The sequence below is a fragment of the Megachile rotundata genome, chromosome 11 (genome assembly GCF_050947335.1).
Source record: "Megachile rotundata isolate GNS110a chromosome 11, iyMegRotu1, whole genome shotgun sequence".
NCBI lineage: Eukaryota > Metazoa > Arthropoda > Insecta > Hymenoptera > Megachilidae > Megachile > Megachile rotundata.
Window position 1 is genome coordinate 15,787,543 of NC_134993.1, and position 10,502 is coordinate 15,798,044.

The 10,502-nt window shown below is 34.2% G+C and overlaps 4 protein-coding genes across 8 annotated transcripts; 2 read left to right on the plus strand and 2 right to left on the minus strand.

The window, feature by feature from the left end:
• Positions 1-436: 436 nt before the first annotated feature.
• calypso (ubiquitin carboxyl-terminal hydrolase calypso) lies at positions 437-5,013 on the minus strand. Of its 3 annotated transcripts, none has more exons than XM_012295562.2 (8): positions 4,714-5,013; positions 4,261-4,475; positions 3,405-4,165; positions 3,185-3,336; positions 1,341-1,445; positions 940-1,214; positions 723-871; positions 437-665 (listed from the first exon to the last, which is right to left on the minus strand). In XM_012295562.2, the coding sequence occupies exons 1-8, from the start codon at positions 4,769-4,771 to the stop codon at positions 587-589; spliced, it is 1,794 nt and encodes a 597-aa protein (XP_012150952.2). In that variant the 5' UTR covers positions 4,772-5,013; the 3' UTR covers positions 437-586. The 3 variants fall into 3 exon arrangements, with proteins under 3 accessions (XP_012150952.2, XP_012150950.2, XP_003707685.2); XM_012295560.2 differs by having other exon boundaries at positions 940-1,256; positions 4,714-5,012; XM_003707637.3 differs by having other exon boundaries at positions 940-1,256; positions 3,185-3,318; positions 4,714-5,010.
• Positions 1,442-4,001, plus strand: LOC105663842 (uncharacterized). 2 transcript variants are annotated; one of them, XM_076537073.1, is made up of 3 exons: positions 1,442-1,870; positions 1,939-2,030; positions 2,142-4,001. In XM_076537073.1, the coding sequence occupies exons 1-3, from the start codon at positions 1,703-1,705 to the stop codon at positions 3,172-3,174; spliced, it is 1,293 nt and encodes a 430-aa protein (XP_076393188.1). In that variant the 5' UTR covers positions 1,442-1,702; the 3' UTR covers positions 3,175-4,001. The 2 variants fall into 2 exon arrangements, with proteins under 2 accessions (XP_076393188.1, XP_012150949.2); XM_012295559.2 differs by having other exon boundaries at positions 1,939-4,001.
• A 114-nt stretch (positions 5,014-5,127) lies between the features above and the next one.
• LOC100880281 (chitinase domain-containing protein 1) lies at positions 5,128-7,139 on the plus strand. 2 transcript variants are annotated; one of them, XM_012295563.2, is made up of 7 exons: positions 5,128-5,264; positions 5,516-5,662; positions 5,779-5,959; positions 6,024-6,133; positions 6,202-6,356; positions 6,481-6,810; positions 6,892-7,139. In XM_012295563.2, the coding sequence occupies exons 1-7, from the start codon at positions 5,199-5,201 to the stop codon at positions 7,031-7,033; spliced, it is 1,131 nt and encodes a 376-aa protein (XP_012150953.1). In that variant the 5' UTR covers positions 5,128-5,198; the 3' UTR covers positions 7,034-7,139. The 2 variants fall into 2 exon arrangements, with proteins under 2 accessions (XP_012150953.1, XP_003707684.1); XM_003707636.3 differs by lacking the exon at positions 5,128-5,264 and adding an exon at positions 5,306-5,440.
• On the minus strand, positions 7,000-9,686 carry LOC100881069 (estradiol 17-beta-dehydrogenase 11). The gene is made up of 8 exons (XM_012295566.2): positions 9,526-9,686; positions 8,405-8,650; positions 8,224-8,348; positions 8,045-8,155; positions 7,824-7,985; positions 7,663-7,745; positions 7,473-7,589; positions 7,000-7,414 (listed from the first exon to the last, which is right to left on the minus strand). The coding sequence occupies exons 2-8, from the start codon at positions 8,640-8,642 to the stop codon at positions 7,261-7,263; spliced, it is 990 nt and encodes a 329-aa protein (XP_012150956.1). The 5' UTR covers positions 8,643-8,650; positions 9,526-9,686; the 3' UTR covers positions 7,000-7,260.
• Positions 9,687-10,502: the final 816 nt, after the last annotated feature.

The following is a 10,502-nucleotide window of genomic DNA, read 5'->3' on the forward strand; positions in this document are numbered from 1 at the left end:
TCCGTATTGTTTACTATAGTCGCTCCCTAAACTCTCCGCTTTCTTTCTCCAAATACATGCAAGCGATGGTTGCTCCCTCTACTGTGAATCAAGCCTACGTTGTACGCTATAGAAAATAAAAATGCATTCGTGTATTCTATGAAACCCATGTATTTCATACGAAACGTAATAGATGAAAAATGACTGAAATACCTTATCTTATATCCAACAGTATAAGATAAAACTTGCAATATATTTATAAATATGACAGACACGAGGCATTAAACGAGGAAAAACTATAAAAAATATATGAAGATTTGTACAGTGAATAGAACAAAAAAATGAAATCACTATACTCATAAATCTACGACTTTTCAGAAAGTGTCTGCATTGCAAAATAAATAAAGTACTGATGTTCGATGTCATTGACACTGGGTTGGTAAAATGTAACACATAATTTACAATCCCTTTTTGTTTCAACAGTCGTATGATCTTTTTTACATGCTTGTCTTCTTAAAACTATGTCCTTGTTGCGATTCTGAGGTTTTAATATTGACAATTCAATAGGTGGGATAACAGCTCCAATTATTTATGTTCAATACGGAAATTATTTTCGTTTCTTGCATTTAGTTCTACCTCGACGTCTACGTGAAGAGTTTGGACGAGTGTCGGCTTTCTTCGAAGATCTGGAAACAATATATGCATTGAATAACGATGACGCGGTAACCAACAAAATATCTTACCTGTGAACTCTGTTCACTGACACAGAAGTATGTTTCTTTAAAGTTAAATGCTGCTGCACTAGCTCTGCTAGCTTTCCTTGTTGAGCGAGCATCGAAAGAAACGTGCAAATAAATTCATCATAATTATGCGTTCTACGACAATCGTCAATCTGAAACAAAATAGTATTCTGTATACGAAACTTTACAAGTATCATCACCTTCTTCCAAATGTACTTACCTTATATTTGTTCCTTTTGTCGTTCTCATCTTTTAAGCTAGTTTCACAAATACTTATTTCATGTTCTAAGTTCTTCAGCAACGCTAAAAGATCTTTGGGTGCAAACGTATGGGGTTCAAACAATTCCGGGTATTTTGAGCACAGTTTTGGATCGATTTTCTCAACTTTTTTCTCTTCGGTAACAGTATCCCCGTTACTCGTTTTCACTCTAGCATGAGGTATTCTAACTTCTCCCGACAAGCAGACTTTTTTATGTAAGTGACCACTGTCGGAAACTAATCTTTTTCCATTTATATTAATATTCCCAAGAGAACGACCTACTTACGGATGTACACTTTACGTACTGCTTCTTATGGTGTTATCATACACCACAATAAAGAAATTCAATGAAATATACGTACTTAAACCTGCCTCATTCTTTTCGTCTCCAGCGACTCTGATTACAACGAACTTTTTAAAATCTTTCGTGGACGTTGGACTGTTCTGGCCTGAATTCCATCCCCATGCTACAAATTAATACATGATTGTTTAGCATAAGTATATTTTTCAGTTTTAAAAGTAATCGTTATTCATACAATACCTTCTTTCAATCATATGGATAGAAAGAGTACAAAAATACTCAGAAATGATAGGTCAACTAACTGTATCTCAGAGGTGTCAAAGGATGACTTATGGGGGAATGTGTGAAAAGCAAATAATACCAGCAACCAAGCCACATCAAATTTAGTCTGCTATAGTACAGCGTACGTGACAAATCAACGCAATGAGATACATACTTATAATATTATATTTTACTGTGATAACAACGGAGTCGTCGAAATGTCCAGAATCAAGAAAACCCCATCCCACTAGTTGCACTGTATTTTATAATTGCGTGAATCTGCCGGATGGCGGTTATGTTTGGGTACCCAGTAAATGTACAGAAGGCTTGGTAAGATAATTTACCACTTTAATAATATTAGCAAACTCATTTCTTAATTTCCAAATCCTCGTTGTTAGATATTTGAACCACATTTGCGAATATGTGTTCTACCTGGTGATTCTTGGACGTGCGACACATTATCTACAGAATCCTCTATTGTAACAAACAGGTATGACAGTGTACCTGAATTAATCAATTCCAATGAAACTAGTTACATGGGATCAACGCAAGATCCTGTGGACTTTTCTGAGCTCATTGACTCATCATATATTACTGATAGCATCCCTGATGAACCTGACCAGGAAATGGCAACTCCATACCCTTTGATTGAAGTTGAAGAAACAACAAATGATAATGGTGAAACAAATACAGATAATTTTTCTGTAATTAATAATCTACAGCATGACTATTTGCAAGCACAAAATGATAGCAGGAAGCAATACTTGTTGCTGAATCAATTAATACAACACTTATTAGTATACAAAGAGATTACTATTCCTTTAGAATTTCTAACATCATCATTGTCTACACCTTCAACACTTAATACAAAAATACCATTATCCAATGAAGTAAAATTTACGAAGGATAACCAACATAATGTATTAATGAATTACCTTATACAGAATTATATTCAACAGAACAATAATTTGCAAAATAATATCATAACTGGTACTCAATTACAAAATACAACAATGAGAGATAGCACAGTTCTAAAAGATGCTGATGCAAATAAACCGATGTTAAATATAGAGAATTCTAACAATACATTATCAACAACATTTGATAATTTAGAGAACGAAAATAATATCATTTCAATTGTTGATAACGTCGGAAACAAACAATATTTGACCATTGAAAGGTACAAAGCATTAGGTTATCCATTAAATTCACAATCTGTTCAAGTTCTTCCATGTATAAGAAATATTCGCTTGCCAAATGTAACTAACTGTCTCAGGTATTATGTGTGTGAACCAGAGAGACCTTCTGTAATAGAATATTCGTGTCCATTATTCACGGCATTTAATGCATATATAAAAATATGTGATACAGAAAGTTACAGCAAATGCATAAGAAAAGTTAACATAAATATTCCAAATGGTGCAGATAATGTATTTCAAAAAGATGTAACAGAGGAGAATATATGTACAGAACATGGAAAAATAAAAGATCCAACATCTGAATCGCGTTACTATATTTGTCATTCCGACAAATCACAGAACATTAAAGCAATGCGAATGACATGTCCAAATAATTTAATATTTTGTCAGACTAAGAAAGTGTGTACAACAAAACGTTTTTGTAAAGGGTCGTAATTTTACTTACCTTGTGTGGGTGAATTAAACGCAGATCCAATCTCGGACGACGTATCGGTACTAGACGAACTGTGTGCCGGTGAAGTTTGTATTTGAAGAGGCGTGGCATAATCTAATGCACACATTACTACTTTTTCCATACCACTGAAATATGTATTTATTCTAACTTCGTTTAAAGAATAAAATATTTGATGAATATCAAACCTATGTCCAAATTATTGTCTACTTACTTTGATTCAGTCTTCCCAGAAGTTATACTTGAAGCTGGCTCCTCAGTATCTGTCGTGGCATCATTGTTTCTTTCAACAGTAACAGATGGTATAGAAGAAGATTCATCAATCTCCGACTTATTAGGCAAAGCATTTTCATCATCAATTTTACTTTTCTTTTCATGCGGTTTATCTAATTTTTCGGTATCATTTGTATTCTTCTCTGATCCATCTTGATGGCTTAATTTAACAAGTTGTTGCAATGCTTCTAATACTATTTGTCTATTAGTTTTTAACATGGTTAATTTATGCGAAATAGCAAGTCGCCGATCGGGAACAACTGCCATTAAATTAAATCTTATATCTTGTAATTGCTCCCCTGTTGCCATTCCTAATCTATCCGTAATTACGCGTCTAAATTGTTCCGTCCACTCTTCGTGTTCCTTCCATGGACCGTGGTCCATGGGATATGGTTTTAAACCATCCAATTCAAATAATCTACCATTGATTGGTACATAACTGACAAAATGAAAAGCCTCCCCAGTAAATCTTCCAGTTGACACTCCAGTATTTTTATCTTGCCGTCTTTTGGCTTGAGGCATTGCATGCGAGTTATGAGCACACGCCAATTCAGGTGTATTACCAATTGCCCATCCTTTATTTTCTGGACACATTCCAGATGTATGCATCTTCAATCTGGATAAAGTTGTACCCAAATGAATATTTGGGCAGTTAAGTAACACTGAAAGTAATGCATGGGTTGCACAGCTATTGGGAACCACCTACAAAAGATGAATAATTATAAATCAGGCACTTATGTATTAAAGAATATAATAAGCACTGTAATAGCTGAGCATAGTTTACAAAGATAATACACCTGTTGTGCAAAGAATATATTGTTAACGATTTCTTCATCTTTCACAAAACTCTCATCTTGTTCTACTACTTTACGCCTTGATCTTCTCTCTTCTATCCAACGGAACAAAAATATGAAACCATATACTGGACCTTCTAATGATTTTTGCAGATCATATATTTCTTCCACTTGCACACCCTTTACCCCAAAGTCTTCCAACAGCAGTGTAAATAAACCTGACAATATACAAAACATAGTAATACAATTTTGTAACAGGATAAGCTTCGTTGTTCCATATACTGTACACCATTGAAGCGTTATGTGCATAAATACATTAAATGACTAAAATATGTTCAAGAACTAGATCTACATATTTTGTTGTCTTTTCAAATTTGTATAATATATCCTAATTTTTGAAAGCATTCAAGTATTTTCATTCTGAACATCATTAAAATTATGGTTATCAATTTTTACCTGGATCACTTTCCAATTCTAACCAACCTTCAGTTAATCTATTTATATCAACTGGCATTCTGTGTTGAGTTTCAAATTCAAAAATTAGAAAAATTTCACATCCTTCTAGAAATTTTATTATGCCTTGACAATTAAAGACGCCATGTTACATCAAAACACATATCATGTGATCCAATCACGCGGTAAAAAAGCTTAAAGAATTGTTTAAATTTTAATCTTTTTTATCCCTTTTTTTGCTCGTTTTTTATTAAAAATAGGTATTTTGTTTAAGTACTTTAACCCGTCCGAAAAGTTGGTAAGTGTAAAAAGGAAAGAATATAGTACATCACATTGCCTGTGAAACAAGCATAAAACTTAATTTAGTAAAATTTGGAATTAATATATCATTCGAAAATATTTTTATGTTAAAATGTATCATATATATAATCTTATAAATAAATTTATTAAAAAAATGTGACATCATTAAATAATTTGATGAAGTATATATGACGCATATGACAGTAGCGCATTCTATCAACAATTCCAATAAAATTCTTTTGAATATCAGCCACGTATGTTATGTAGTAATAATTAATGATTTTATTTAGTATTAGATAAACAAATAATTATTATGAATATATTGAGATTAATAATTGGTTTGATAGTATTTATACAATTGTCAGAATGTACATTGTTACCGCCCAAAGACAAAAATAGTAAAAAGAATAAAGGAAAAGTTGAAACTAAGGTTGCAAAATAGATTTATAAAGATTTCCGTAAACAAAATATTTATATTTTCATTACTTTTTTTGTGGGATTACAGATAGGTCCTGTGAATCAGGATGTTTTTAAAAGACATTTAGTGGTGAAAAACACTAAAACACATGATATTATTCATGAATCAGGCTTTTATTTTTCGAATACGACTCATAAGCGATTTACAGGAGACGTTTTAGGATACATTACACCGGTAATTTTATTGTTTCTTATTATTTAAAAATTTTTATACTGAACATAGTATAATTCAAACTTACTTAATTGTTTATATTAATCATTAATATTAATAAAAATATTTCCTTTCTTTAGTGGAATAGTAATGGATTTGAAATTGCCAAATTATTTCATGGAAAATTTACTATGGTATCACCAGTATGGTTAGCATTTCCAGAAGGTAATGCAGCAACGTACAAATTGTCGACTCATGATGTTCAAAAGAAGTGGTTGAAGGAAATGAGAGCAGCAAACAATGAAGCACATCACGTGAAAGGTATGTTAAGAAGTAATGGACATTTGTAAGTGTATTGACATTATATAAATGCAATTATTTTCAGTTTTACCAAGGGTATTATTTGAACATTGGTCAGTCAATGACATTGTGGGATTGTACAGTGAAACTCATAAGCTGAGTGAATTAATTTCATCGTTAATAGATACAGCAGAGGTAATTGTAGAAGTATATACAGTACAAGTATACAATATTGCAGTATACAGAAGTATATTCTGTCCTAGGTCTATCATTTTGATGGATATGTTTTGGAAATATGGAATCAGTTTATATTTACAGGTGTAGATACACAGATTGTAATATCTTTAGTTAAGTCGATTGCTCAACAACTAAACAACAATAATTTAGTTACAATTCTAGCAGTGCCACCATCAAGAGGGTAAGTTTTATTTTATGCATTTGATGTGGTTGTATAATTTTGATGTAATTTCCAAAGAAACAGGAAGTTTATGTTGTGTGAAAGAAAATGATTGTCATGTATTACATGTTTTCCCCTATTTTAGCCCAAAAGTTCAGTTATTTAATAAAGATCATTTTGATCAATTATCACCATATATAAAAGCCTTCTCTTTGATGACTTATGATTATTCAACTATTCAACGTCCTGGACCTAACAGTCCAGTTGATTGGGTGAGGGAGTGTGTAAAACTGCTAGTACCTGAAGATGGTCCTAAAAGGGCTCAAATACTACTAGGTCTTAATTTCTACGGATATAATTATACTCCTGAAGGTGGGAGAGCTATTTTGGGTACAGATTATCTGAAAATGCTTGAATCCTTCAAAGGAAAAATTCAGTGGGATGATAACAGCAAAGAACATTTTTTTGAAGCAAAGTAAGGTTTAGGATTACAAGAGATTTTATAGCTTAGATAAAGTTGTTTAAATCTAGGATGAAATTTGGGGATCTATTTCAGGTCGTCGGGGGGCAGTGGAATTGTCTTTTATCCGACATTGTATTCTATTTTGCATCGACTGGATCTTGCTGCCGAATTGGGTACAGGTATATCGATTTGGGAGCTTGGTCAGGGGTTACATTACTTTTACGATTTATTGTGAATATTTTTACATACGTTATAAATATATTTTACACTTAAAAAGTATAAATGCTGTTGACAAATATAATTTAAGTATACAAATAAATTCAGTCTCGGTAATAATACTATTCCTACAGTGTTTAGATGAATGTAACTATTCTTAATGGTCAAAATTAAAGACAGCATTTGTTCCTTAGTCTGTGTACAAATACTTTACCAATGAATCCATAGTATACTACATTGTACACATTATCGTACGTGTGTTTCTTTGGATATTACTGCATCAAAAATATTGTTATTATTTTTCAATATCTTTTCCTCTCTTCCTTTGAGCATCATCATAGACTGGGGTCCTTTTATAACGTGATACATCAAAGCCCAGCACAGCTTTGCTGGTAGCAAACTATCAGAAACAGAATTATTGTAATTGACTTTCAATGATTGTAGAAATCATAACTTACCATTTGAGTGGCAAGAGATACCTAACTGACCCAGGTAACACAACGTTTATTTGATTTACCAATATTCCAGATACAACTTCTTCCGCTACGTAATCAGGTTCCAACATCGGCATTAGCCTGTACATTATAAATTCATAGCGAGTCAAATTATTATGCTAAAAACCAGTATTCCGTAGGTCTCTTTGCGTACCTGGGTTTCACTCCATGGAACATACCCGTGTTAATGAAATATGGACAGACTAGAGTCGCGTGAATTCCATCATAACCATGAGCCTAGGAACGATACAAATAATGTTACCCATTTACTATTCACCGAGAAGAAAGTCTAATGTAATTTCAAGAAGTTGCTACTTTAAGTTCTGTGAAAAGACTCTCGTGGTAACCGATGGCTGCAAATTTGGTAGCCGAGTAATCCGTACAATTATAAGTTCCCAAAAGTCCTGCCACGCTTGCTACAGTCACGATGTGGCCGTGATTGTTTTTCATCATGTCCCTCATGAATGCTTTGGTAATCTGCGTTGAATGCAAATGGTTCAACACTCTCCTTTAGGCATTGTCCAACCCAAACTTACCCAGTAATGCGACAGAATGTTAACATTATAAGTGCGCTCTATTTCGTCGTCTGGTAAGTCCATCAGTGTTTTTCCGTATACGTAGCCCGCGTTGTTTATCAGCAGGGTCACCTGAATAAAACATTATTGAGTAATACGATTTGTCATTTGTTCCCTAGAAAGAAGACTTTAAATCCTACAGGGCCAACTTCGATTTGCACTGTTTTCGCTATCCTGTACACTTCATTCCTGTTGGTAATGTCGCAATAGTAACTCCAACACTTTCCTCCGCTACGTCTAATTTCTTGCACCGTATCTTCCAGACCTGCAATCATAACTATGGAAGTGCTCCTTCCTTTATGGCGACCTAGCGAAATATACCAGTCCTGTTGATATCCCAGATGACAACGTGTGCTCCAAGTTTGGCCAGTTTCATAGCAATCAACCTTCCAATTCCGCCAGCGCCTCCTGTCACCAGAGCCACCTCTCCTTTGATAGATTTCGCACGATAGCGTCGGGGAATGAGCGTCAGGATAAGGGCCTCGCTTATGTAAACCAAAGCCATTCCCGTGAATAGTAAAAGGTCGTAGAGGACGTTGATCCAATCCGGTAGCTCCATTTATGCACCTGTACAAGTCATGCATTCTATTTCCTTTTTTGGACAAAAATTTATGATAACATAACACTGCTTTCGTTATATAATTGCATCAACCCTATTGCTAAACATTCACTCGCAATCGAAGCACGAAAAGGTGGCGGTTCTTTTGCCTTTCACGGGGAATAGAAATTTGTGGTCTGGTAATTGCTACTATAGACAGAAATTCGTACATTACGGTACACCTGCATTAGTTGTGGTACCGGTTCACCGATAAAACACAGTGACTGGTGTTATTAACTTCGGTCATTGCTCTAGCTTCACTTGGTTCTTTATACGAAAACGAGAATGCATTTCGCAAAATTTATTCTAAGATCGTACACTTTAATTCGAATTTTTATTGCATCGACAGTATTCGAGGGACACCGTTTCGCGCGAGACGAGAATATAGAAAGTTCACCAAACAATCTTAACTGTTCTCCTTTTTATCTTTCTCTTTTCGGTTTAGACAGTTATCGAAATAAAACATTTTGAAAACAGGTTCTTCGGGAAGTTTGAATGAGTGTTCTCGCGGCGGTAATTTGAATGAATGTAGACTATTTTATAACATATTATATAAAGCTATTTGATAATCCAGCGAAAGTCATTCGCGGAAAGTATTAGACAATCGATAAAAAAGAAATAGTTATTCAAAGTTCGAGAATTTTGAATTCACCGCACAAAGTTCCGCGCTTCGTTCGAGAGCTTCGTTCCTTTTTAAAATTTCACATTTCTCACCACTGTTACAAGAGTCACCACCACAAAATGTTTTATTTATTAGATTTTATGACAACAATAATTGCACTGTTTTGCAGAAACTGAATTAAGTTAAAAGGAAGCGTGTGGTAGTTTATTTGTCAAAAATTACCTCTTTATGGATCAAGTTCTCTGAGGGTGTTTAGTACTAGTAAAAAAAACTTGAGTTTGGAGAACGGTTCCGGTCCTTCTATGCTTACGTATCGGTTGTCGAGTGGTGACTGGCGGTCTATCTGTTGATGCGCCCGAATTGCATGACCCGCTATGTTTTGCTGTTTGACGCTTCGCTCACTTCTGTACTCGAGAGCCTTCCTCAAAGGTATTAGAAGAACTATGTCACTTCCTCACAATAATTGTAATTTTCATAACTCATTACATGCAAAAAATTAATATAATCATTTATTGCAGTTCCGCACCTTTTTCACAAATAGTGTTCTTAATTCACCGAAGCGTAGAACCTAATCTTTGTACGTCGCTGGATTTACTATAGTGCTGTAGCTTATAAGATGCACAAAACACGTGCAGCAGAATCCTACTACCATAGAGGAGACTTGTACCTAGCCTTATGGTGAAAGTTTCCGTTATATCTCTCTTCCTGTCCTTTTGATACTATGTAGTTATTTACACGATGCATGAGTATGCTGGCCCTAGCAATGGACTGTGAAGCTTGATAAAATTACATCTTTTTGAAAAATCGATTGAGATTTTCTTAAGACTTTAGGGAAAGAACATTCACTGAAAGTTTGAAACTAGTCATTGGTAGAAGTAAGACCTTTCTGAAGAGATCAGAACTAGAAAATTTCTGATAGAAATATCCTTCTTCAGATTACGAAGATATTTGACGAAATCCCATACCGAATGTAGTAAACATTATTTTCTTATATTTGATATGCAATAATCGTAACAATATTGAGTAACAGGATAACGTGTTACAGGTAATTATGCCGAGACTGATTTGTGAACCCTCAGACCGTGTTAGTTTCCTTCAGAAAGAAAGTTATGAGATCCACGTGAATCCTCGAAGTACGTGCAAGCAATGCCAAGTGTTACTCCTGCTTACACAATTCTGATGAAAATTTCTTTAATTCC

Coding starts and splice junctions, on each gene's coding strand:
- LOC105663842 (XM_012295559.2), top strand. CDS start 1,703: ATGAGATACATACTTATAATATTATATTTTACTGTGATAACAACGGAG. Junction 1,871..1,938: donor GTAAATGTACAGAAGGCTTG/GTAAGATAATTT, acceptor CCTCGTTGTTAG/ATATTTGAACCACATTTGCG.
- calypso (XM_012295560.2), bottom strand. CDS start 4,771: ATGCCAGTTGATATAAATAGATTAACTGAAGGTTGGTTAGAATTGGAA. Junction 4,476..4,713: donor AGAATTGGAAAGTGATCCAG/GTAAAAATTGAT, acceptor GTATATTGTCAG/GTTTATTTACACTGCTGTTG. Junction 3,337..3,404: donor TCTGGGAAGACTGAATCAAA/GTAAGTAGACAA, acceptor AAACGAAGTTAG/AATAAATACATATTTCAGTG.
- LOC100880281 (XM_003707636.3), top strand. CDS start 5,324: ATGAATATATTGAGATTAATAATTGGTTTGATAGTATTTATACAATTG. Junction 5,960..6,023: donor TGAAGCACATCACGTGAAAG/GTATGTTAAGAA, acceptor AATTATTTTCAG/TTTTACCAAGGGTATTATTT. Junction 6,134..6,201: donor CGTTAATAGATACAGCAGAG/GTAATTGTAGAA, acceptor ATTCTGTCCTAG/GTCTATCATTTTGATGGATA.
- LOC100881069 (XM_012295566.2), bottom strand. CDS start 8,642: ATGGAGCTACCGGATTGGATCAACGTCCTCTACGACCTTTTACTATTC. Junction 7,590..7,662: donor TTCCATGGAGTGAAACCCAG/GTACGCAAAGAG, acceptor TATAATGTACAG/GCTAATGCCGATGTTGGAAC. Junction 7,415..7,472: donor TATCTCTTGCCACTCAAATG/GTAAGTTATGAT, acceptor TGTTTCTGATAG/TTTGCTACCAGCAAAGCTGT.